The sequence below is a fragment of the Anguilla rostrata genome, chromosome 1 (assembly GCF_018555375.3).
Source record: "Anguilla rostrata isolate EN2019 chromosome 1, ASM1855537v3, whole genome shotgun sequence".
In the NCBI taxonomy this organism is placed as follows: domain Eukaryota; kingdom Metazoa; phylum Chordata; class Actinopteri; order Anguilliformes; family Anguillidae; genus Anguilla; species Anguilla rostrata.
Window position 1 is genome coordinate 68,394,001 of NC_057933.1, and position 27,859 is coordinate 68,421,859.

General features: G+C 40.4%; 1 protein-coding gene and 1 long non-coding RNA gene across 2 annotated transcripts; one reads left to right on the top strand and one right to left on the bottom strand.

The window, feature by feature from the left end:
• Positions 1-10,895: 10,895 nt before the first annotated feature.
• LOC135242009 (immunoglobulin alpha-2 heavy chain-like) lies at positions 10,896-15,544 on the bottom strand. Its single transcript, XM_064312873.1, has 6 exons — positions 15,383-15,544; positions 14,305-14,625; positions 13,781-14,083; positions 12,829-12,942; positions 12,453-12,514; positions 10,896-12,158 (listed from the first exon to the last, which is right to left on the bottom strand). The coding sequence occupies exons 1-6, from the start codon at positions 15,429-15,431 to the stop codon at positions 12,087-12,089; spliced, it is 921 nt and encodes a 306-aa protein (XP_064168943.1). The 5' UTR covers positions 15,432-15,544; the 3' UTR covers positions 10,896-12,086.
• A 1,447-nt stretch (positions 15,545-16,991) lies between these two features.
• Positions 16,992-27,649, top strand: LOC135264195 (uncharacterized). The gene is made up of 8 exons (XR_010332629.1): positions 16,992-17,185; positions 18,600-18,790; positions 19,547-19,608; positions 19,876-20,009; positions 20,179-21,392; positions 21,671-21,817; positions 24,464-24,546; positions 25,580-27,649. It is a non-coding gene; the product is annotated as an uncharacterized LOC135264195 (long non-coding RNA).
• Positions 27,650-27,859: the final 210 nt, after the last annotated feature.

The window sequence follows — 27,859 nt, forward strand, 5'->3', positions numbered from 1 at the left end:
ATGTGTGTTCCCTCTAGCTTCCATGGTCCATGTTCCAAGTTCCAAATAGTCTGCTGATGTACTCCTGGCTTTAAGCTTCTGTCCTCCAAAACGCTTTAAAACAAATCAGTTAGAAATAAGTGGAGGCCATTATGCACTTTCAGTTAGCTGTAGTCCTCACCACACAGTCATTCAGTTGACAGGCTGAGCTTGTTGGGTGAGGAATATGCGGTCTTACAGGACTGGAGGTAGGCAAGACAGACGCTTCCCAGACATCTGTGGCAGTTGCCAAGAGACCAAACTGGAGCAGAAGACGCACAGTTTCCATATCCCCAAGTCTGTCCCACAATCGCCGCCCTGTAAGCTGGCCCTGCTTTCTCTCTGGCTTTAATGCCTCCAGGAGGTGACCAATAACTTCTGCCTACCCAAAAAAAATCTGCCTTTCCAAGTCTTCTGGGACTCTAATCATCATCAGAAGCCACAGTGGTTGGCCAAGGACAACTCCTAGTGGAATTTGTAGGATTGACTGCTGGAAACAGTTCCTCAGGACCACAACACCCCCCCCCCCCACACACACACACACACACACACATACACACACACTCTTCTTGTATTACTTCATCAGACCTTTTCCCTCTTCCTCACTCTTCAGCTGCAATGAATTTCTGTCTGACTCATCTATCAATTCTCATTGCATTTTTACACCTTCCACCACCAGCTCTTTCCCCTCCACCACCAGTCTTTCCTGCCCAAGCCCCAATGCTTGGCTCAGTCAGCGTGCGCTAGCTCTCTGTGTTGATTGATTCCATGTGGGCATCAGCTGTGTCATACATTTTTGGGGGGAATAACCCTGGAGGGGACGTCATGCCTCGAAACAAAAATTATGGTGAAAATAAGGTTCAATTCAATTAAATTTTTATTTGTATTTTTACAGAGACACAATCACAAATATACTTTACAGAAAAAACAGAAAGAGGAAAAGTAGGTAAAAAAAACCCGGCCTGGACCCCTAAAAAATGAGGTAAAAAAAAAACTTAGCAGTAGAAGAAAAACACTGAAACAGCAGTGAGAAAAAAAAAACTCCCCAATGGAAAGAAATCTCTGGTGGAACCCTTCTATAGAGGGGGAGCCCATCCTCTCCTGGCCAGCCCAGTGTAATAGTTAAGATACAATGAATGCTAAAGGAAATGTAGTTATTCTATTCTATTCCATAGAACAGTCTAAGCGAAGAATGGTGGGGTTTGGCATTACTTGCATGCATGTTCCCAGATCTTCCACCACAGCATCAGACAGGATGTGCTGCAAGTTGGCTTCCCCTTTTGCCATCGTCTTTATACAGGTTGTTACCTAAAGGACACTAAGTTTGGTCTAGCAGTCTACATATTTAAATTTGACTGGGGCCCAGGATTTGGGGCCCTCACTGTCAGAAGCCCAGTGGTGACAGTGAGGGAGAATAAAGAATGCGCAGCCTCCAATAATAAAACTCTTGGGGGGCAGCCAGTCACCTGTTTTCTGTGCTGGAGGGGGGTCTCGCTGCCTCCCGATCGCTGATTCGTAGGCCTGCAGGGTGGCTGGCAGGAGGTCGTAATCATCAGAGCTCACACCTGGTACAACTCAGCACTATCCATTTGCTGCAGATGTGGCGTGACCGTTCCGCACAGACAGTGGAGTTTGATGGGACGAGACCATCATACCGTAAAGGAGAGGAAAAGAGGCATTAGGAAGGTATTAGCTATTGAAACCAAGCTACAAAAAAAATGACAGAGCCCAGCAGGAGTGTGACAGGACTGGGGACACAGTATCTGGACAGAAAAGTAAAAAAAAAAAAATGGAAAATGAAAATATAGAATCTTTTTTTCTGATTTGCTACCATAAAATCAGTCTCTTGCTCCCACTCTTAGACTTAATCTCTGCAATGTGGGCTCTATATCTGCAGTAGCATCTTGATTTCTGTGGTTGTACTGTATATACAGTGGTTGAATGGAAAGAGACTGATTAACAAAGCAACAAGTGAGGAACACATTGGGCTGTCTGGAGCATTTCCAAAGATTGCTGATCATTTAAGTGTAATTTGATAGATTATCTGTAAACCTGGTATATGCCCAGAGGAATGACAGATGCACACCAGTCAGTAAAGATGGCATGAAGGACACGGTCTCTGGTCACACAATCCTTCAGTTGGATGTTACATGTACACACACACACACACACACACATGTTTTTTGTAAGCAGACACACAAACACTGCTTCTCCACCTACAGCTGCCTGGTAGCCCTCCCTGAACCTCCAGGTCACCTGCAGAGATGGACACTGGAAAGCGTGAGGATGCTGAACATGAGCGCAGTGTTTACACAACCCGTCTCTGGTGGAATCACGTGCCTAATTATTCCTTCAAAACGCACACATATCTTCAACACCTGACATTACTGCCCAAATGAATTTAATTTGACCTACTGATAAATTAACATCTACTGCCCATGCAGGGAGGGGTCAGGCCACCCCAGTCTTTACAGCATAAATGCTTCTTCTGACATCTCTTTGATTTGTGTTCAATGACTCAGTCCATTCAGTGTCTGAAGAACTTTATCATGTAACCGAAAGAGCTTGTCAAAGTTCTTTTTGCTCTATGGTAAGAGGCTCTGCAGTTTTATGGGGAACAAACTAATTATGATGTTATGGATATGAACAGATACAGTAGGCATCCTGAGCACTTTGCGTGCTTTAGAATTGGTGTCCACAATCTCTGATGTTCTCTGATGTGTTTGATGTGTTCCAGTTTCATAGTTTGTCGATGACTTTATATTTACAGACTGCAAACTAATTCCGCTGGATGATCAGGTGATCATAATGAACCCAGAATACCTAGGTTGAGTGACCATTAAACGCAACTGAAGCACGACTCAAAGTAATTGTTTACAATTTGTACACATACAGTAGTCTGTATGCACTTAATATGTATATTTATATAAATATGTATGCACTGGTGCTATGTTTTCTAACGTAGAGATACTAAATCAGAAAGTAGATAAAACTTCTGTTTGCCAATGAGAAAGAGCTCTCAGAATTCATTCAGAGGTATTTGGACACCACTCATTTTATACAAATTTTGACATGTGACTTGTTGGAAGAAGCTATCCTTTGACATTTATTTAAGTACAGTAGACTACAGTAGTTATGGAAAATGAATGGAAAATGGAAAAGCTTATTCGTAATTCTGAAATTGGTGGGAGTCAGTTTTCCAAACGGCTAAATCTCATTTTTAGTGGCTTACTATTTTTGGCCTTTGTTTAACTTTCTTCAAACTCAGTTAACTTTTGCACTATGTATTCCTTAAGTGCAGTTCAGTATTTCAAGTTTTTTGCCAATTAGAAGTGACTTGTTTTAGCTCATTATGCTAATTATGTTTATCACTTTTACAACTGTATTCATTTGAACGGACAGAGGTACAAACTCTGAGGTTCTCTTGTCAATGGAGGAGTCATCTAGCAGATGCTCTTAGTGACATATACAACTTACATTCAGAATGAGCAACACCCAGTTGACCCACTCTGTAGCACCCCCCCCCCCCCCTTTTTTTAACACAAGCCTGAAAATGACATATCCAAAATAAAATGTTTGTTTTCCAAAAGTCAGCATTACTCTAAATATTACTGAAACAAAATGAACAGAAGCCCAAACATGGTGGAACTGAATTTTTTCTCACCTAAAATCGCGAATTCATTGATTGACGTTTTAGTCAAATACCCCACCCCAATCAACATGTCATCCCACAATTTCACATTTAAATGCCACATTTATTATTAAAGATCAAGCCTAAGCATACTGAATAATAATAAAAATGTTTTGAGAATGTATTTAGATGCTTACTAATATAAAATGGGGTCAAATTCTTCACTGAACATGCCCTCTGCTGTGGAGCTGTTTTCACTGTCCTCGCTAAAACATTTCATTTCATTTATTAGAATCCCCATTAGCTCCAGTAGAAGCAGCAGCTATTCTTCCTGGGGTCCACATGACTTCTTCCAAGGCCTTCAAATGCTGAGTCTTCAACATTACAAACTACATTACAATTAAATATCTGCACTTTTGTGTGTTCCATGCAACAAATGTTCAGCACAGACCGGGAAATATGAAGGGTCCTGCTCTGCTGCAGATGTGGACCCCGCCCCATGGGGTGCCAGCTGGCTGAGAAAGCTCAGTGGACAACGCCCAGAGGGGAAAGGCACAAGGGAACAGAAGGACGGGTGGAATGGTGCTGGATTTTAACGGTGTGTTTTTAGACGCAACACCATGTACCCTGGCAGATATATGGGAGGGCAGGGAAGACAGGACCTGAGATCTCTCTCTCTATCGGTGACATTGCACTTAAAGGGGTTTCCAAGCTGAATAGATCCCCTTGTTTACCCACAAACCTGTCGAATCTCTGTAGGCCTGTTAAAGGAAAGCACTGCCCATAATTCACATGCCATTGTTATGCACTGCAGTTGCGTGTACCTGCAGTAACTGCTCTCAGCAACCAGTTGAAAGATGGGGGAAAATAAACAGGATTAACTAATGAAATGTAGCTGAGCTCAATCCGCCATGAAAATTGAGACATCACCTTCTGTGAACCTGAACGACAAATAAATAAAATGTCTTTCTAACAAATGCTTTCCTGGAAAGGCCTGACGGGCAGACCTGACCGCACTAGCAGAAAGGACTGAACAACGTCACGGAAAAGAAATGTAATTTCTTCCATGGTGTCCAGTAGCCCTCACAAGCCCCTCTCTCTGCCATTTTACTTACAGTGCCAGACCCCTCAACCCCATGCGCTTAAGCACATTCTTTACAAATCTATTAACCTGTAGTACATTGTGTGATACTGAATTGTGCTATATGTAAACTCTTAGCTCCTTGTTTTCAGAAAAAAATCTAACGCTCTTTCAAACTCCAGTGTCTTGCGCAAATCTAAAACGAATGACCCATAACATGAAAGTTAGAAGTCCAGATCTGACTGTAAATTTTGGGTCGAAAAAATTTGAAAAAAAGAATGGGCCTTTCTCAATGGTTTAGTAAAGTTGTGAGTGAAATTTGAAAATAAATTACAGATGAGGTTCATGCTGTCTCATCTATCGAGCACAGGGTAAAACATGGTTCAACATGAAAACAGTAAAAAAAAGAGAATAACTGCTAATCGTCAAAGTCTGCAGTTGAGGAGGCCAATGCTCGACAAAGCTTTTTAAAGTCAACTAGCACATTAGTGCCAAATATTGTAGAAACATAGATTTCAGGTGGACTACCAGATGTCATTGGGGACAGTGACATGCCACCAGTTGTACAAAAGCATTTGTCATCCAAATTGTTGAGCTATGTGTAATTTGCATCAAATTCAAGCACAAAATGTAAATAATTATTTAAACTTGACAAATATCTTTGTCAAAAAATTTATGGTAATGTGTTTATCCAAGTCCAAATGAAAAACTTGAATGTATATATCCCCTTTTACATAACATTTACCCATGTTCAGAAGGTCATGTAAGATACAAACATTTTCCCCAACTAACTTGACTCCTTGAAACCTTTCATGAATACCTAATATTTTGTGTACACATCTGTACAAATGATTTGCGTAGAAATTTGCTCATACCTGAGTTGATAAATGAGGCCCAATGTGATAATCGTGCATTCTCTCATTTTACGCTCACAATTACCTTTTAAAAGAAAAATTTGAGGGGCCGGGGGTGATTATTTTAAATCTCAGAAATCATTTTCAGAGAACTGAGAAGGGCTGGATAAACAAAGGATCATTCTGGCTCTACACGAACAAGTCATCCAGGATGTTGAATACTTGAACCAAAATTTAGATGGCTGAGTTCAAGCCAAGCACTGTAGAAGTTTGCACTGAATCACAAGGCATAAATGACTATGTGCAGTATACTATTGACATTGTAATGTTATTGTGGACCAGGTAATGCTAAGTAAGTGAGAATGCCTAAATGTGACTACTGGAGAGTATGAATCAAGGGGACAGTGCAACAGCAACACCAATCAATAGTAAAAAATATTTATAGCCTTCAATTGCATATATTTATACTGGGTAAGTCGAAGGTGGGGGGGGAGGGGGGGGGCTGGATGGTAGATTGAAGGTGGAGTTTTCCAACAGGTCGGGAAACCACCACCGTAAACATCAAATGCTGACATCATCATGGCCACAGATTTATGAGTAAATTCCACTATAATTTATAGTTTTTGATGTAAAAGAAGCAATGATCGAACATGAAAATAAAGCACCCATACATCTGTGTGCATGGAGCATCAAAAGAGCATAAATCATCATTAAAACAAACAAAAACATCCAAGATTCCTTGAATCAGCCTCAGTGCAACTAACTATATTGAAATATAAAATCACAGTATTCAAGACACAAGACTCAAGATTCAAGATTAGTTCTAATGCTCTGCAAAAATCAGCCAATGTCTGATTACAATCTTTTGACAAAATTGTTCCCATCAAGACCTTCAAATAAAAATGCTTGATTTGTAGGAGACACTGTTTCCGTCATTATTAAGACTATTCACACTCCAAATCTGTTCCCTGTGATGCGTCTCCAGAACACAAATACCCATACACAGGGTGAGGCATGACAAATTCTACGGAGTTAGTTCTAACAACTTTCTTAGTTTGCTACTTAAGAACTGATTGAACATTTTTCTTTCAAAAAATGTTATTTAATCTCAGGCTCCAGCTGTTCCTAAAACTGCAAAGTTTTAAAATAAATGTATGAGAGTACTGCACCAATTCTCTACAGCCACAAAGCATATCTAACAGTATATTCTGTGCTGGTTCAGATCAGTTTGGGAATTTAAGTTTACAACATAACCAGATAAAAGTCTACAATTGTAAAAAAATAATCTTTCTGAGCAGCTCCAGAAAGGTCATAACTTTGCATTACTGTTTCTAAACTGCCTGTGGCAAATGCGCTCACTGGAGGACAAACAAGTAAATTCAGTGCATTTACCTTGGTGCCGGTTCACTGAACAGAAAAAAGTACCTTCCCTCAGGATTCACCCATGAGCATAGATACACACACCCCACACGCACACACACACACACACACACACACGTGCAAGCATGCACGTACATACACACGTGCACACTTGCAAACACATGTATACATGCATGCCCACACACACACAAACACACACACATACATGCATACACACATACACATGCCGTACATGCACACATGCTCACATGCTTGCATGCACACAAATATATGCACACATGCCCACAGACATTAACATACATACATACACACACGCATGCACGCACATACACATGTGAAAAGCAAGCCTGAAACCCCATGTGGATTCTAAAATGATATAACTCTGATAGCTTACGGGAGGTATAGGGGGTCATAACCACCCCCTCCACTATTAATACAGCATGATGATGAGAAAAATAATTTAAAGATGCGAATAGTCAAGATAGGGATTTGGCTATAGGCTACTGATCAGTAAGGCTGGGTGTTTGCCATGGAAGTTGCAAATGTCCTGTTTTCATCATTTCCATGGTTTTATTGTTTGTTTTGGATGCTAACTGTCAACCTTAATGTAGCCTATACGGTGTTATTTGTCTATAGCCTAGGCCTACGCATTTTAAAAACAGCCTATTGTTAAATGCTGGGAGAAACAATGTGCGACTATCTAGGCCTATGCAGATTCTGGAATGTGCTGAGACCAAGATTCCTGTCCTTGTCAGTTGTTACAATCAGATGTTTGGCGGCCCCTTCAACAGTGTTTCCCAGCAATCCTCCCCCCAATTTATTATGATGTGTAATCATGCAGGTACTGTAAATAGAAAACCTATTGGATTTCACCTTAACTGGGTGGTATATGGGTCCTGTTTGATTTATGTTATGATATTTTTGACACATATTTCAGGCCTTTGACCACTGTAAGAGTAATACCTGAATTTTCTTTATCTGTGCTCACTCAATACAATCCTGATGAAATTAGAAAAATGTTGAGAAAATGGATAAGATTCTGTAAAGAAAACAGCAAAATAAAGTATAAAGTAGTGCACCGCTCACTGCTGAAAACAAACTGTGTTTCAGGTGAGGGGGGAAAAGTTGTGGAAAATAATTAATTTGGGGTTTGATTAAAACCATGCACTCTGTGGTTTCTGAATTATACCAGCTAACAGAATGGCCTCAAACTCAGTACCGATAAAAATACCATATAAACTCAGAAGGGCATTTTTGTGTCGACAGCAGACACTATAATGAAATGCTGTAATTAAAAAAAAACTGCAGTTGTTACTGATTACACAACTCTCATTTGGGTCTGTGTGCAAAGTTGCCATGGCAGCAGAGGTAGGATAGCCCCAACAGGGATTTCCTTCAAACGTCCAGAAACTCAGACAGGCGTGAAGTCCGCGGGAACCCTGAATCTCGCCCTTGCTGTTCTCAGTGGCAACCGGAGCTAGAAAAAACATAGCTCTGTGGCTGTTTTTAGATCTGCCTCTCGTAAAGGTGGAAAGAAACTGCAACATGTGGTCATGTAGCAGCTGCTGCCATGTGCACAATATGTTTGAGGCCAGTCTATTCACTACATATGAACAACCACTGTAAAAACAGCCTGATGGGCACCTGGCGCAATGAGGGCTTCAAGTCATGCTGTTACCCGTGGGGTCCGAATGTCCTGTAAGATTTCTCTGTCGTATTCTTCTAGTGATTAAATTTAGCATAAACTGTAGTTTTATAGAGAGAACTCCTGCTGTGAGGGGGCTGGGTTTTTCCTGTTTAATTGTGGCATGTTCTTTTTTGTGACAGTGTGACATATTATGAAACTGTGTAGTACTGGTTTTATATAACAGGTTTAATGCAACAGCATAAATATATCAGCAAATACTTTCTTTTGTTGTGTGCAATTCTTGCATGAGCACTTTGCACGTGTGCGTGTGTTAATTTGCATGTATGTGCACGGGTCTGTACATTGCTATATGATTCAAGTCTGGCATAGAAAACTGTAACAATTCATGATGCTACCACTTGATTGATAATAAAATGTGGAATGATGGTCCTGATGACTACAGTTTTCTTGTGAAATATTTATTGAATGTTAAAGAAAAAGTTAATCACTCAGGCTGTGGTCTTCAGATGTCTACAGGATGTAGCTTTTAAAATGAAGTTGTAAGCTTCTATTTCCTTAGGGTTGCTTTGTTCTACATTGTACCACTCACCTGCAATCATGACCAGCTGGTAGATTTTTCAATGCTGAGGCACCAAATCAAAATACAGTATCACACCCATCGAACATAGTCTCACACTTATCTCAATTACACATTGACAACGCTTACAATTATTGAAACCAACTAACATAGTAAGCTATTTCATTTCAGTTCATAATGGCATCATTTATTTCAGTTTATAAGGTACAAATAACTGGCACCTAGTTAAAGATTCTTCAATAAGTAATGCACTGTTGGTGGTATTACAACCAAACACTGTGCCAAGTGCTGCAAATTTTAAGCACTTTTGTGTGTGGGCCGCTAAACTGCAGTATCTAATGACAGTTAGAAACATTTAAGAATCCTGTGTTGTCATGGTTACCCCACTACAGCCAGGCTTGAAGTGAGGCCAATCACTGTGCTTCCATTAACAGACTGTGCATACCAGAGACTTTGCAGTATGGAAATTTAAAGTCTCTAGTTCCTACAGGGCAGATACAGTGAATGTGGACTATTATTTAAGAGCAACTTAGAATGAAAGAGAACATAAGTGTGTGTGCTCAGTTGTGTGAGCAAAAGTGCAGGGCCAGGCTAAACACATTCCCAACGATATACATTACCTATAATTTCAAATGTTCAGTTTGACTAATAGCCAGCTGTCCACCTCCTTGATCTCAATAGCTAAAGTGGTTTCTTGAGGCTTCAATGGGGCCAACATAGATAATCACTGATAATTTCCTTGTGATGTCAAGATAGCAAATTTGGAAATCTGAATATCCAGAGATATGTAGCCTGTAACACATGACCACAACATACTGCAACTATTTGAAAACAAATTTTAAAGTCACTACTAAAACAATAAAATAATATTTAAAATTAGTTCAACATTCTGCAGTTTTGAAAGATTTACAACTTCAAGGTGAAAGTTCTAATGATAAAAAACTTTGGTTGCAATTTCTCACTCTCCACCTATGAAGATAATTTCATCTTATTGCCAGTAGCTTTACGTACACTGAAAAATGTTCAGAGCAAAGATTTCCTTTAATTCAGCTTATATACTGTATGCATTGCTGCATGAGGTGATAGTAATTAATAGATATTAAGTCAATAGAAGTGAGCTGTTTTTTTATGTATTTAGTATATTAATTCTGACAGCTATATCTCTGGCAAATGATAGTGAATGACCATGGCTTTAAAATTAGTATGCCAAGACTGTTTTCTCTCTCTCTGGTGGAAATACCTTCAGAAAATGTAATTGAGGGTAGCAACGACTGGCAATAGCAATGCAGAAAAAGGCATTTTTAACACACTCAGAACAACTAAAATGAAAATTATGCAGCAACTGTTTTTGCAACCGGGTCAAAACAATTCAGCTCATCTGCTGGTGAAGTCTATGGCACAGGGGCATGCAGAAGGCATGATATCATCACCCTGAGTCCAGGAAAGGAAGAGTCCAGTCCCAGTGGGGAGGGAGACTGGGGCAGAGCAGTTGGTGCTTGGAACTCTCGCCCCCCCACCCCCCCACACACACACACAAATTGAAATCTTGCAGAATTTCTACCACTGCTTCTGAGGTCTACTTAAACTTCATTAAGGGGTTAAGGCAAGTTTTATGAAGACACCTAGCTTTCAATTTCATGGAGAGAACACCGTAAGAAAAGACTCTTTTACTGTTCTGGAAAAAAATCATACACAACCGCCTTACATGAGAGAAGTGCATAATTTTATTTAATTACTAAAAGAGAATATTTATATTAGAAACAGAAAACATGTCAAGAGAATGAAGTGCTTTGAACATGTGACGATTGCATAAAGACTTCCACTTCATAAAGGTTTGAATAAATCCTGAGATTAATTCATATAACGTAGCTGGGAAGCAACTGTACCTTGCATTTATTCGACAACATAAACCTGACCACCCTACTTGGCTTGTGACATGACAACTCTCTACAGGGATCCTCTCTACAGCAATGACTGAGGGTCAATAAAACCATAGGATTAGAAACCTCAGGAGCAGCTTGTGAGTTAATCGGGAAGAGTTCACCAACTCAATTATCATGTAAACTGACTGCTGAATATAATTTTTTTTATTTCCTGTGATTGTGTATCTGTTATTACTATTCTATGTGAATTCAACATTGCCCATTATTTTTCATGGTCTGAGTGGTAGCCTTGTGCAGTGGGGTAATACATACATGGTTTCTGAATGGATACTGCACTGATCCAGTGTTAAAAGTATCATATATTGTAGACAAGCAAAAAAAAAAAAAAAAAACTCTCTATGTCATGAAAGACTCCATACTTATTATTGTACATATTGGTAATCAAAATTATTTACATTTCAAAATATCACATACTGTATATTTTTCCAAGGCTAGTTTCAGAGGTAAATAGAGGGTGGGTTTATATACATAAAAGTTCTGTATGGAGCACTGTTAAACCACTCTCATGGGAAAAACTATAGTGCCATCTATTGGAGAGGTACTGAAATAGCATATGCAATAGATACTCCGGTCGAGAAAACATTCCAGAAAATGAATTAAGTTAGGAATTTAAAAATGAAACAGTATCAGTGGTAATATTACTCTTCAGCTATACTTATACATCTTATGCTAGCACAATATTATGTAAATAAATACATTTGATGGTCGCATAAATTCACATAAATGTGTGGAAACAAAAACAGTTCATATATAGCAACATTAAGTTGATGATAAATCATAGAAGATGAGATTATATCTCAAAGCAGAGGTGGCTTCCCCTTACAAAGTGACACCTACATCACACAGAGGATGCCTTCAGGATGACGAGCAAATGTACAGCCCTGGTCCTGTGTACGGCAGGGCACACACACACACACGTACACACACACACCACACACACACACACACACCGTTTCAGAAGTGAGAAACGGCCTCCCTTCTTGTGCCTCCAAACCTCAGACTAGTGTACTGCACTTGTTCTAAAACCTGTAAAAGACAGACATTTAATATCATTCCCACAGGTACCCAGTAACAGTGCATCATTTTCATATGAATTGTGAAAATATACCATAACAGCATTCAATCAGTTGAATGCCGTTGCAGTATAACAGAATGTAAGCATGACATACTTACTGTACAGGAGTTGTATTTAAAAACTGCATATTAATGAAAAATAGCGAACATGAAATAAAATCATGAAATGAGTGCAAAAAGCCAAACACTGAACGGTGAAATGCAATGGTAAAGTTGTCATCGATATTTCAGCATAATGTCTTTTACCTGTTGTGGCGGTCTTGACCAGTTTATACCAGATTTGGACCTGGGGTGAGACTTTGTCAGTCCTAAAAAAATAAATAAAAAAACAAAAAACAGACTAAATCCATTGTAGATGTTTTAGTGGGAAAATTAGACAAGATATTATTTAACTGTACTTTCTTGAAGCCCCAATAATCTTTACAGTGGAGTGCAACTGTATAAGCATGCAGGGCAAGCAGGAATGAAAGCCGTCCTGTAATAGTATCACTGGTGATGGAGACCTGAGATCCCAGGTCCGATCTGCTGCAGAATGTAGTGCAAACACACGCTCCTGAGAGGGCCGTCTGCATCCAGAACGGGCTCCAGAAATCAGACTCTACTGTGAAAAAGCAGGACTCACGGCTGCGTTTCTGCCAGATGACACAAACAGTCAGAACACTGGTAACGAGGACGAGGAAAGAGGCTCCACCCATAGCTGCCAGCAGATACATGCAGGGGTTCAGAGTCCATATTCCTGCAACCAACACAGTATCAAAAGGGCTGTAATTCCTACATGGTTCAACCCATATGGATATAAATACCCTCAAATAAATGCGGACAGTCTGCACTTTAACCTCATACTCATTGTTTTCTTTCAAATCGAATGTGCTGGAGCACACAGCAAAAAAAAAAAAAAAAGTGTGTCACTGTCTCGATACTTCTGCATTAACTGCATGTCTCTTACTTCATGGGACACAGTAACTTGGAGGAATATGCTTACTTTCCTTCAAGAGACAGTTCACTGACAGAAGTGCAAGCTTAAGACATTACAATCACTAAGAATGTACAAAGCACCTGGTGCTATCCACAATTCTGCACATATAAAATTGAGTTACTCCAGTATATGGCTGCAAATGAGCAGTTACCAGTGTAGTTTTACTGTATCAAAGGTTTCTATACAAAATACTCCCCTGTACTGAATATTGCAGTTATGATCACAGTACAGATGTTTATGTGTCCTAGTGTGAGTCTCCCTTCTGTCTTTAACCCTCGTACTATAGATCAGGGATGGACAGCCATATTGCTACAGAGCCACTGTGTTGGCTGGTATTTGTACCTAAATATCAGCAACCAATTCAGACCTGAGAAGCTAAGTGAGGTCCAGTAGTTAACCGCCTTAATTAACCGAGTAAGTGCCGAGTAATAACAACCAGCACACACACTACGGCTCTCCAGGACAAGGGTCCACCCCCCTGCTTTTGATCAGGAGGCCATTAAACTGGTCGCATTTTCCTGCACACTAAATTAGAATAAAGTTGTACACAAAGAAACATGCACGCTCTGATATGTGTCACCAGACCCTTTTCCCTTACCTGTCCTGCTGACGGTTCTGTTCAGATTCAGCCCCTTGGCGGTCTCCAGCACGCAGGTGACCGGTGCCCCGCTGGCCCAGGAGGGCCCTGGCACGGACAGCCAGGTTCTCACAGAGTCTGAGGCCAGCGCATTGGCCGGGGGCAACTCTGCATGCTCCACCTTCCCCTCCACCTGCCAGTGCACCCTGGCCTTACTGGGGTCCACCCCGGACACCACGCACATCACAGTTACAGGGGCAGAGGGGTCCAGAGGCTGGGTCCCAGGCACCAGGATCTCCATTGTGATATCTTTGACTACTCGCTCTGAATAGATTAAAGGACAGGTAATTATGAATAGGGAACTCCAGCCTCAAAGTTAATGCAAGACAAAAGCAGTCCAAAATGAGATTTTTACTCCATTGGATAACACATTTACTTTACTGATAGTCATGCAGTTGAAATCTTGTGAAATAACCCACAGAATGTGAGTGTCAAAACATAAAAGCCAGCCCTTCATTCCAGCCAGCTGCTACAGCAGGTCTTACCCGTGACGACAAGCGTTGTCCCATTCCCATAATGCACTGTGCGTGAATCGCTGACAGCACAGTAGTAGGTGCCAGTGTCTGAGGTCTTGGTGCTGGGTATGATCAGGATGCAGGCTTTATCTGCAGTCTCTGAGTTCCCAGTGACAGTGATGACTTTTGCATTTGTGTTGCGGTAGATTGTGAGCCCAGTTCTGGGCTGCACCAGCAGCCACCACACAAACGCACATCGGCCCATCGCTCCGCTGATGTCACAGTGCAGTTTGACACTGGTGCCCACGGCAACTCGCAATGATAGGGGGTTCTGCAAAACCACTGCTCCTGCTGTGGATGGACACACACGAGTCAACTCTAAAAGCACACGGCCTAATTAAACATGCTGTTTTTTTACGTTTTAAAGCTGTGGTAACTGTATATGAAAAAAAGAGTTCATCCCGACAGGGTAAAACATAATTGGAGCCATTAATGGGAAAGCTACTGAACTGTCATTGCAGGTTGTGATGTAAGCCACCTGCTTTTGAAATGAGAACACATCCAGTCAGTGGATCTCCCAGGCCAGAAACAGACACAGCTGGTTAAGACATTTTTTTTTTTTTTTTTTAATCAACTTTTGTTGGTCAGACATAGTAAAGTGTTACTCAATTTGATATTGCCCTATTTTGCACAGAATTAGCATTCAATCCATACAACTACAAATGTATAATTGTTCTCTTCATTACTGAAACTGTATGCATATACACAATAGACATGTATCTGAACTTCCTTACAAACAACATAATCCACCTGTGTATAGTTAATAAGGCCACCTCTAAAAACATGCAAAAAGATTTTGACAACAAGGAATACAATTTTCATAAAATTTCAAATATGAATTAAAACCAGCTGTGCACAAATGCAAAAGCTGTAGTAAGATACACGCCATTTTAGTTGGAATGCATTTCTCTAATTATCTTTCCTAATAAAAAATGCAAATGGAACAGCCAAGATAAAAATAGTGTGCACGCGGCCTATCATGCATAAAGCAAAATAATAATTTAAAAATGCAGTAACAATCAAGCATCAATGTAAAATTAAAGTTTACCGTTAGCAATCAGTGCGATGAACCAGATGAGAAGAGAAAGCCGAGACATTGCGCGCCACTGAAATACACCGAGGGCGTATTGCCAGAACGTCAAATAGTTACTGTGTCCCGGCTGAGTACCAAAAAAAGAACGTTAGTGACGCACTCGGAATATGTCACAGATTTCACAGGAAAGGCAGGCATCGTTCTTTATTTAGCTCTGACACAAAGATGGAAACCTATGACACCTTTAAACCTCCTCGCTGTCAGTAATGAGGAACCTATGGTCAGCTGTTTCATCGTTGTTCTCTTAATTGTTTGGGGGTCCAAGCAGTAAAACGGCTGGATACTTGTTAGAATTTATTTTAATTTTTTGGTCCCCTTTCACCTGAAATAATGTTATTGGGTATGGCTGCTTATTACCAAACTTGGTAGGCTTTTTTGGATGGCTCAAATTTTTGGATCCATTAAATAATAGGGTAGACTGAACACCTGGTGGCGCTGTAGTGCATGTGACAAAATTTTGATATTCACAGCCCAGCCCAGCCCCCGCACTCCGTTTGCCCTAAAAAAGGACTCTTTTCACGAGGAACAAATTTGTCTCAATGGCCTGAAGTCCACCAAATTTGATTTTCCACCATATAGAATTTTTTTTTTTTGGAAACACTTAAAATACTTCTCCTACAAAAATTGGCCAATGCGGATGAAATTGAGTATTTTGCCTAATTTTGGACACCTTTATATATGTATCACTTTTCTAGCTGTTATGTCAAATATGGCTGAAAATGTCAATCCGTTATATAGCCTGAACATACAGGCCTGTTATATCTTTTTATACCATGGCCTCAAGAAACCATGGCCTTAGAGACCACAAACGTATTTCGTTATTTCCCATGCGTTAGACCAACTAGGACGCACTTTCGTTGAAGTGCATAACAGCAGGCAGTAATTGTACGTTTACTGGTGTGTCCACGAGACGAGGGGGGAAAACACGACACGTCCTAAAGAAAGGAACCTGCCGATATAAAAGTGTGCACAGAAAGGCCTGGTACGGATGTCTAACCGTCATGTGACTCTAGCAGACAAGTCGTTGTGTTCACAGTTATTCGCTGCGATACGACAAAAAACATTTCTATAAGTGTCTGCTAGAACACTCTAATTATGTCTCGATATTTTACAGTTATTCTGCTCACATTAATTTCAAAAAGCGTGGCATGGGATGTTTAGTGAGACCTTAATGACTGAGGGACAATTCCGGTTAGAGATTTCAATTTGTGGATAATTCGGACACAGATGTTCTACTGCATAGTGCATACACCGCTGGGCGGCACTGCAACCATCGCATTAACGTCAGCGATAACGAAGATTTTATATGAACATCAACCTTGAAAAAAATACATGTGCCAACATAATTGTTAATGTTTTTAAAATGAAAAGTAATATTTCGCAGTATTGCGCCCATTAAATTCATATATGTAGTATATAATTTATGGTCACAAGAAGCGGCCCAAATAAGTCACATCTTGCAGGGATGCCAGGCCCCGCCCCGCGCGATACACCTGCTGGACTGCACCTGTACAGATCATCTGTGAATAAAAGAGGGGTTCTGTTCTCCCAAGATTTCAGATTGCACACACCATTTTGTTAGAAGTACACTGCAAAATTAGATAGGCTAGCTGTAATTACTCCGCAGATTGGATTTGGGCGTCTTTGGCTTTTACTTTTTACGAGGATCTTTCACACTTTTGAAACTTTGGCCACTCAACATGTTGCAACTACTCATATTAGGAACTCATCTTTATTTCATGTCACATGCAGTTTCAGGTAAGACAAAATAATTTATTTTAATTTGTTTATTATTATTGTTATTATTATTATTATTATTATTATTATTATTATTATTATTATTATTCATGTGTTACTCTTATTTTCTTTTATATAATAATGTTCAGATTTGTATTTAATATTTGCTTATTTAAATATGCTGAGAATAGATTTCTGACTTCTCAAAAAATTAATCACATTTAACCAAAATACATTTTACAATCTGGAGTTTTAAATGGTCAAAATCAATATTGTAGACATCCTGAATTATGGTGCATTAAGCTTTTAAAACACTTGAGTATAGTTCTTTTGATGCAGTGTTTTCTTCAGAATGTCGTTGTTATAATATTGGACAATTATTTTCCTTTTTCTGTCTGTTTTAAAAAATATTGAGTCTGTTGCTTGTACTGGGTAGGCGAGCTACTGAAACATTATTTATTTAGTTAGTTTGTCAGTTAGCTATTACACAAATGCATGTGTGGTGAATGAAAAATATTTGCATGAGACACTGGCAGGAGACTGTCAAAATACAAATTCTGAACCACTGATATTACTGGGTTTGGTCTGTACGGTTTGGTCTGTACAGTAGGTCATTTCAGTATCACACATTCCCCAAATAACTTTTATCTCATAATCGTGTAAAAACGCAAAGATCCTATTATCTTGTCACAGAACACTCCAGAGAGCTTGTTCCAGAATGATGTGGGCACTTCAAGCCTTTGAGGCTTGTTTTGGAGATCCAGGGTTGACTGAGGATACAGAAGTAAAAATAAGAAAGGAGCAACCATTGACATGCAACCAGTTTAAATATATTGAATGCTGGCATTAAATGAGGCATTAAATGGAAGTGTTTACTGTATGTTCAGTAATGTTCAAATTAAACGATACTGTTGCTCCCTTCTCTTTCATATTTACTCTGCCCTTTTGAACAACTTCTGTTTTTTCCACCCGTGATTTTGCCACATAATGTATGTCTATAATTGCAAAGGTACAGTATAAGCCTCTAGCATTATAAGAATTTTGGTCATTTTGATTGAGTGGAAATCAGTGCAGCCAAAGCATGCACAAAACAGTTGCTCCATTCAAGGCTTACTCATGAATGCTTGGTACAACCCCAAACAGCATTCTTTAGTGCCATTCACGAGGACATCATTTTTATACAGTGTTAAACTTTGTGCAATGATTTGTGATTTAGAAATCAGAATGTGTTATCCTTCAGAGACTTGTTGACTAAGACATGCAGGATTAGGTTTTATCTGCACTTATGATGTACAGAGAATAAAGACCTTTTTAATATAAAATATGACGTTTTTTTATTTTATTAGCAAGTTTTTCATTTGCTAGTATGGGGAGTATAAATGAATGCCAATTGTGAGTACGTTTTCAATTAAACTTCACTACTGGCCTTTAACAGGTGCTTCCACTGCAGGCATTCATTCTACACCAGATTCACAGGCCCTGGCCCCTGCCAGTAGCACCATCGTGCCCATCCCAGACTCTACCTTCTTCCTCTCCATTAAAATCACCAACCGAATCTTCAATGAGTCTCTCGAAAACCAGAGCTCAGAGGACTACAGGGAACTGCGAGGTGAACTCACGCGACTGGTCAGTGAACAGCAGACCTGCGAACTATGTCATCAAGTAAATGCATGCGCAGTTAATGGGAATGCTATAAAAGGCTTCAGACACTTGAAGCAGTTTTGGAATCGGCCATCTTGGCACTCACACCATCCTACAGCAGCACTCCTCCTCAAATACTGTACATGGTTGTGTATGTACTGTATAGTACCAACAAAGACATTGGCAACATATTCTCCAGATAAGAACTAAATTGTTTTTGCATTATTATGATTATGTTTCATTCGATTCTCATTTAGCTGATGAACATGAAAAACTTCTCAGCCATTGTTCCAGAATATCACATAAATGATTGACTGGGATTAGATCTGGCGAATGAGAAGATCATGACGTATGGATAACATTCCTATCATGCTCCTCAAACTCTGGGTGACTGCTTGTGCTTTGTGCATGAGGATATTGTCGTCATGAAAGGCACTGCAGGAAAATAATTTTGGTTAGATATAATGAAAATGATCACTTAATAAATTAATGGCCATTTCGTCTAGTCTTTGCAAATGAGACTAGAAAAATCTCAGTGGGACTTCCTGGTAAAAAGATTAAATAAATAAAAACTTAAAAGTTCACTTCTGATCGGCAACATTGCCTTTGCCTTTATGGACCCAGTACCACCCTTTGCTTCCATTTTTGTAAACTACCTGTAGTGAAGGCACAGGAAGGGAATGGAGAAAGCTGATTCAGGTGGAATAGCACACTCTGGGCTGTGTTTTTATTGTGTTTCAGCTGGATGATGTCTACACATCAGAGCCTTATAATTACTCAGGCATCTCAGCGATGACCTTCAGGTAGGTCCTTTTTATGCTCCATACCATTTCTGTCAATGCGAACAATAATAGTTTGTGAAGGAGGCAGAACAGTTTTATTTTTAATATAAATAAAAACTAAAGGCAACTTTGAGTGATAAAAATATATCTGAAATGAAAGAGTGCTGGAGTTCAAAGAGGTTAAAAGAAAAATGCACTGGGCAACATACGAGAAATGCACGGTTACACATGTTAAGACCACATTTTTTTATCCATTAATATTTTTTATGTGGTTTCTTCTTGTTTCAGTAAAGGATCTGTGGTAGCAAACACGACAATTGCGTTCAGGACCACAGACATAATCCCCTCTGTGGTCAAAAATCTATTTCTCGATTATGTAAAGAAAAATCCACCGTCAAATCTTGAACTCAACATCACTGAAGGTACAGTTATAATCTACTTTTACTGCTTCCATGTATCTGAGCTATCCTAGCAACCTGTTATTGGTCTTTTCATGTGGCTAAATTGAGATAGAAACACATAACTTCATGCTATAGTTGATTTAGTATCCTCAAACAACCACCCATGCAATGTTTATTTTTTTTTATGAAGTGCAAGAGATTCCCCTGCCAGATGTTGGACCTCAAGAAAATGGCACGACTAGTGCAACTACGCTGACCGTATCTCCACGTCCCAACACAGCAACTGAAACTACTGTAAACCATGAGTCCACCTCTTCATCAGGAATCACAAATACTAAACCTACAGTTTCTGAAACTCCTCCTTTTACTCAGACTGTGGGTAGCATGCCTAACACAACTCGTTTCCACTCAGAAAATGATACTATTATTAGTTCCTTAACAGGTTCCATTAGCAGTACCACGGACACAACTAACTCTCCATCAAGTCCATCAAGTGAAAGTACCCAATCCCAGCTGACTCATGATACTGAAGACTCCACAACTACTTCACATTCACTCAGCAATAGTACTGTCAATCCCATTACCAATTTTTCTATATCAAGTAGTAGTGGAGGTTCCACAAGAAATATACGTTTTACATCCAGTAGTACTACTAATGATTCCTTGTCAGAAACTTCTAGTCCACACATAAATAGTAGTATATATAGTAGCAGTAGTCCTACTGTTCACCCACCAGTTAGTACTTCTATGACTACAGTTATTACTTCCTCACATAATACTACTATTCATTCCACTGAAATCACAAATGCTACCTCTTTAAATATAACCCAATCTCCACCATTGGCAAGCACTACTGACCACCCTATTAATGGCACTCCCAACACTTCAGAAAGGAGCACAGCTAAGTTTCACTCACCAGTTAGTACTGCTATGACTACAGTTATTACTTCCTCACATAATACTACTATTCATTCCACTGAAATCACAAATGCTACCTCTTTAAATATAACCCAATCTCCACCATTGGCAAGCACTACTGACCACCCTATTAATGGCACTCCCAACACTTCAGAAAGGAGCACAGCTAAGTTTGCGACGACTTTTACGCCACACAGCGCTTCTCCTCATCCCAATCCCGGAACCACTGCTCAGCATGCTAGCAGCCGGCCTGCTAGCACTGCCAGCACAAGCAGCCCTCCGCTGGCTAAAACAACAAGCAGTCACACCACAAGAACCACTTCGGCACCACACCCCAGCCCCACCAGTTCAGCGAGCGCTGGCACGCATGACCACACCGCAGCTGCAGCCGACGGAAACAGCCAGGAGGTCCCAGGCTGGGCGATAGCCTTGCTGGTGCTCGCTTCCCTCATCCTGCTCTTCCTCATCCTCCTCTTCGTTGCACTGGTGAGGCTCTGACTCCAGAAGTTCTTGATTTCTCTGTTGCTTTCTTTATTTTTTTTGTTTCATACTGAGGAGCACCCTATTTTCAGAAAAACACAACACTCGACTTGGTTTTGAAGAACCTCTGCAAAAGGACATTAAAAAAAATATATAAGCCACATTTTTTTTTTAAATGCCAATTGTAATGAGTGATCATATATTCCATATTAAGGGTCATAGCCTTCAGTAAAATTCACTGGTTTAGATAATTCAGACCCTTTTGCCTTTTGTCTTTCCCCCAGCTGGTATACTGGTGCTGTAAAAGAAGACAGTATGACTTCATGAACATGTCTGAGGACCCTAGCATCTATAACCAAATCAACCGTGGCGCTGATATTCCCATGTACACCACCCACAGCCCCTTTGAGTCTTCCAATGGCAAGCCCTATGTAAGCAAACCTACAGTATCTGAAACCACACTCTATCAGTAGCTGTCATAAAAGACATTCAGTTACTTCATCAGGTGAGTCCTGGAAAAACACCTCTCGATCGATGTGGAGCAGCAAAATGAATTGAAAACTGCATTTTATTAACGTACAGAGCCAGACACAGTCTAAGTTTACTGGGTTGTTAAGCTGCCTTCATATCCCCAAACTGCTGCTTGCTTTTCAGTGACCCCTCGCTGACATCTTTTGGGGTATAGTAAGGAACTGCCATATCCTGGGCTGAATGTGCTAAAACAACTAATGGAATTCTAGTTTAGTCTATTTAGTCTACTATTTTACCACGATATTGGCATGATATTATGGGTGCTGGTGGACAATAAGTAGGCTCCTACCTATTGTCACATTAAGGAGGGATCTGTCTTAGCCTGACACTCAACATCCAATCAGCAAGGCAATGGTGAGCGGAGTAACAAGAAACGACTAGCACACGGCGAGCGCTCCCTCTCTCAGCAAAACATTCCAATCCGGTCCATTCAGGGTCCGGGGGTGTTGGACTGGGCCCCAGACGCAGTCCAGCTTAACCCCTGGATTCTGTTACTGAGAATCCCCGCTTCTCCCTCGCATCATAGACGCCTCTTTGTGTCCCGCCAGCTTTGACGGGGAAACATGAGGCGTGGGAAACACAAGCCTTCCATGGAGACGGCGAGCCCTGCCCCCTATCGCTGCTGCCTGAACAGAGTCACGCATAGTACGATGTGACTGGCCCCTCAGTGTGTCATGCTAGGTTCTCCCGTAAAAATACCAGCCCTACACTAAGCCTATGGAAAGACACATGTCCGGGTTTACCCCTTTTCGGGTGATCCCTTTGATCTTTGGTCTCATGTGCAATATTGCTTTGTGAGTTGCTTAAATAATGCAGTTCAATGGCAGATATCTTTGATTGAGACCCTATAATAACTTTCAAGACTTCTCATGAAAAATATATTTCCACACTGACCAATTCACCTGCTTGTTTTGCGTGCAAGGCAAAAACTCTGTTTCTCAGTCTTTCATGGCAAAAGGTTGTTCTGAGAAAAAAAAATGAAAAAAGGGAATCAACTTGCTGTGGACTGTTTGTCCTAAGTCTGCAAACAAAGAGAGCACTGTTAACCATGTGCACATTCAGCCATATTTAACATCTCCCTGCAGTTGTTGCCTTGGTTACAAAGACATGTAAGGAAGGGGGGGGGGGTGTAAAGTACATCAAATTGTTTGAGTTAATTGCTCTTTTTTACAAGAGAACAAGCAACTAAAGATAATGGGTAACTGGATCGGTACTGGCTGTGATTCAGTGATCATAGAAGAAAGTTTTGCTTCCTGAACATTGTACACTCGGTGGCCACTTTACTTTGCACATCTGTGTATTAACACAAATAGCCTGAACATTAGAATGGGCAATGCGTGTGATCCAAGTGGTATGAGTGTTGGTGCCAGACATGGTGGTTCCACCATTTCAGAAACAGCTGCCCTTCTGGGAATGTCATGCACGGCAATCTCTAGAGTTTACAGAGAATGGTGCAATCAATACAAAACATACAGTGAGTGGCAGTTCTGTGGGAAAATCACCTTGTGTCCAGAAAGGCATCCTTGAATGCACAACACATTGAACCTTGAATCAGAATGGCTACAGCAACAGAAGACCATGCCAGGTTATACTTCTGTCAGCTAGGAACAGGAAAATGAGGCTACAGTGGGCCTGTGACTATCAAACTTGGCTTAATTTCTGCTGTGACATGCAGACAGTAGGATTAGAATTTGGTGTAAACAGCATCAATCCATAGATCCATCCTGCCATGTGTTAATGTTGCAGGCTCCTGGGGGTGGTGTAATGGTGTGGGGAATGTTTTCTTGGCACACATTAGGCCACTTAATACCAACTGAGCATCATTTGAATTGTTGCTGACCATGTGCACCCCTTTATGACCACAGTCTACCCTTTGACACATGGATAATTCCAGCAGGATAATACTGGATGGGTGTACCTAAGATTTTATGCATCACATCGGTCACTGGGCATTACATAACAATATTAATATTATAATAATAATAAATAATACTAAATTGTTTAAAGGGCTATTTGTCTCACACTGTAAACCTTTCATACAAGGGCCTGAATCAACTATGCATCTTTTCAATTTTGTGTGGTTTGCATGCAAGCGGAAACAAATTTGTACATTATTCAAAGGTGGTGGTCATCTGTTGCATGGAAAACGGAAATAACCTCCAGCATATGTAAATGAACCAAGTTTGAGAGCATTACTTGCTTTTATGCCGCACTGCAATGACTAAGGACCTTTTGATATCAGTGAGGATGAGTGGCTGAGACTCACATGCACTTAAATAAATAGCAGCTAATTTCCATTTGTCTCACAGGCAACACTTCAGCCCATTCTTCTGTCTTTGCTATACTTGTACACTGAAAATGTGAGCACTGCTTCAGGCTTCAAGTGGGGGAAAATGCATCTCTGTACAGTTACAGCTTTTAAATCTCAACCAGGGTCTTTCAAAATGAATTAATCCAGTGAAGGATATTTCTAGGAAGCTGGATGCTGGTCATAGGCTGTTGTCTGTTACGGCTGACTCATCTCATTCAACGTTTTGCTGTGACAGGAGGAGATGGACAAACCAATAAAAAACCGAGCAACGTATACCGTGAACCATCGGTAATTTCACTGAGGAAGATTTCAATGTTGGTATGTACAACGGTTGTTCCTTCTTCATTTTTTTGTACGTGCATACAGTTTATGTAAGAAAGGTAAACAAAAAACTTTATTCTTAGTTTGCTCTGTTTGCTCTGGATGCAGGCTGAGCCCTGCAGCCCAGACACCACTAATTCAGGCCACAACAGTGACAGTGGAGAACAATGACCTGGGGGCTGCAGTGGCTTTACCAGGGTTCTTCTGCTTACCACTATACTGTATAGCCATTATAACCTAGCCTCTCACCAGGCACCTACCTATTGCATTTTAAAATGCACCTCTTCTCCAGTTGGTGCAAGCTCTGGAGTGGGTTGGGTTTGTAGGGGGGAAATAGCTGCGAGCTCAGAGGCGATTATGTTGGAGGAGCAGGTCTGAACTCCTTGCGCAGGTGAAAACAGTGGCGACACAAGATCACAATGCAGTGGGGCATTAAGTGAGAGTGAACCTCACAGCTCTTCAGGGGGACAGAGGGAGGCATTAAGAGGCCATCCCCCATGCAGGGCTCCTCTTGTTTCAGACAAGGGGGTCTGACAAATGCGGAACTGAAAAGATACTCATCTCTTCAGGCCAAAGCGCATTTAGATGGCAAGATCAGTTACACAGGGCAAGAGTCACTGAATGCCGCCTGCATTCACTGTGCAGTGACTGGTCAGCATGTTTTTCACCATCTAAACACACACTCAGCCACTGAGGAACAACAATCCTCTAATTACACTTCACGTCCTCATAACTCTCTCTGATTGATACAGTCGAATCTGCAATGTGATGATTGGACTTTGTATTTTGCATTCATGAAAGAAAGAGACTAATAGATTTGTGGAAATTTGTGGAAACAAAAATCTGAATACACACCAGTTCTCCAGGACCAGAATCGCCCAACCTATGATATTGCCCTTTGCTTTATTTTTGATGACCCATGAAAATAAGAATTCAGATATGTATACGGGACCAGCAAACTATTAAGGTATTGGTTTTTTTTTCCTTACCTTGCACTTTTCCCCCTGAAAATTTCTCTTTTTCTGCATAGACTCCAGCCAGTGGAATCCTGAGTACTGAAGTGCAGTCTATGGACATTTTCTGTAAGACTGGTGGCAGGAGGTATTGCTACTCCAACATACAGGGTATACTCATACATCCGCATCATCAGTGTCAGCCACCTTGAAGTCACACAACGAGAGCAAGTGTTCTTAAACTGTTTCTTTTTTGTATTTTTGGTCATTTTATGGTTGGTTTAGGGCTTGCACACACTCTAATGTCACTATGTGTATGTTTTTTCAACGTACTCCATTCTTCAAACTTGGCTGTATGGCACAAAATATGTATAAGATGTAAATGTGCTAATGACATTAGCATCTGTAGCAAGAATGTTAAACTTCCAAAGGAGCAGACTTTCATGTTATTTATAGCTTTGGCGATTGTGATATACAGCAGACAGAATGTGTAATACACATACTGGGGTTAATATTAAATGGAGGCTCACAGGTTTTTAACAGTAGTTCAAGACTAGAAACCACTTTTATATTCATCCATGTTTTCATGAATAGAATATCAGGGTGATTTCTGTGATCGATTGCTAGCTGATCATTCTTTTCTCATGGCTTCAAATTGGACCATAAAACAAACAAGAATTTGAGACTTGATAAGTGGTGCTTGGTCTGTAATATGTATCATAGCCATTGAATGATATACTCTAGATTGTGTGCATATACAGTACATTTCCAAAAGTATGTGGACTCCCCTTCTAATTAGTGGCTTTGGTTATTTCAGTCACACCTTGCTCATAGGTGCATAAAATCAAGCATACAACCATGCAAGCTCCATTGACAAACATTGGCAGTAGAATGGGTTGTACTAAAGAGCTCCGTGACTTTCAACACTGCCATTGGATGCCATCTTTCCAGCAAGTCAGTGTGTCAGATTTCTGCACTGCTTAAGTTACCCCAGTCAACTGAAAGTGCTGTTATTGCAAAGTGGAAACATATAGGAGCAACAACAGCTCTTGGTTGAAATACTCACTACAGTTCCAAACTTGGCCCCTTAGTTCCATTGAAGGGAAATCTAAAATGACATTCTTGAGAATTCCAGCTTTGTGGCAACAGTTTGGGGAAGGCCCTTTCCTGTTTCAGCATGACAATGCCCCCATGCACAAATCTGGTGGGGAAGAACTTGACTGGCCTTCACAGAGCTCTGTCCCTTACCCCATCAAACAACTTAGGGGTGAACTGGAATGCCGGCTGCGAGCCAGGTCTTATGGCCATCATCAGTGCCCAATCTCACTAATGCTTTTGTGGCTGAATGGAAGCAAATCCCTGCAGCTGTTCCAAAATCTAGTGGAAAGCCTTCCCTGAAGAGTGGAGGCTGTTTCAGGCTGTCCTACTCCATATTAATACCCTTGGTTTTGGAATGAGATGTCCATATGTCCATAAGTCCATATGGGTGTGATGTTCAGGGGTCCACATACATTTGGAAATGTAGTGTATAATATCAATTGCATGTTTTAACCCAACTGAAACATCTGCATATTTACAAATGTAAATATAGGTATTGTGAACATTTTACAATTCTATGATGTTACTGTATGAATGCCTGGAGTGCATTGTGTCTATTTGCAGTATTTATGACAGCAGAATGACAATGAAAAAAGATTTATCTGAGATAGCAGATTACACATTGACATGTTCCTCATGTTTAATTTACACATTACTCACCTGTACTGTTCTGAATGGTAGCTGCACAGGGTTATAAAACACAACATGAAACTGTGTAATGATCACATTTTATCAAAATCCCAGAGTCCCATTACAGTCTTATACCAGCCCAGTAACTGTGCCAAACCAGATGTTCCATTAAAAATAATTCTGTGCACAATGTTATTTTAACCTTCTTGTTTTATTCATATTAACTACATGACATCCTGCCCTGTGCATGCTCAATACTGGTGACTCAAAACTGATTATCCAAAGTTTGAACCTCAGTGACATTCTGTGTGACACACCCACTGAATGCTATTTTGAAAAGGGGAAAATCAAATAATAATTTGTAATATGCATTGTTTTTTTTAGCAGTGTTTAATCAAAATAAAAAAAGCACAAAACTAGATTCTTGTGTGGTTATGTGACTTGTGTCCGATTAAGGGTACTGCAATTAATATACCCAGAGCTATACCTGAAAAGGCAGTTAATCACAAAACATACAGTATATGCACTGTTGTGTCATTAACAAAAAAAAACTACAGTAATTTTAGGTGCTTTTCTCTTTCCAAAGTATGTCTAAGGCCGAGGGTTAAACAGTAGATTGCATCTCCTCC

Excerpts from the sequence above, each read along its gene's own strand:
- LOC135242009 (XM_064312873.1), bottom strand. The coding sequence starts at position 15,431 with ATGTCTCGGCTTTCTCTTCTCATCTGGTTCATCGCACTGATTGCTAAC. Across the intron at positions 14,084-14,304 it reads GACAACGCTTGTCGTCACGG|AGCGAGTAGTCAAAGATATC; the intron begins GTAAGACCTGCT and ends TAATCTATTCAG. Across the intron at positions 12,515-12,828 it reads CATCTGGCAGAAACGCAGCC|GACTGACAAAGTCTCACCCC; the intron begins GTGAGTCCTGCT and ends TTATTTTTTTAG.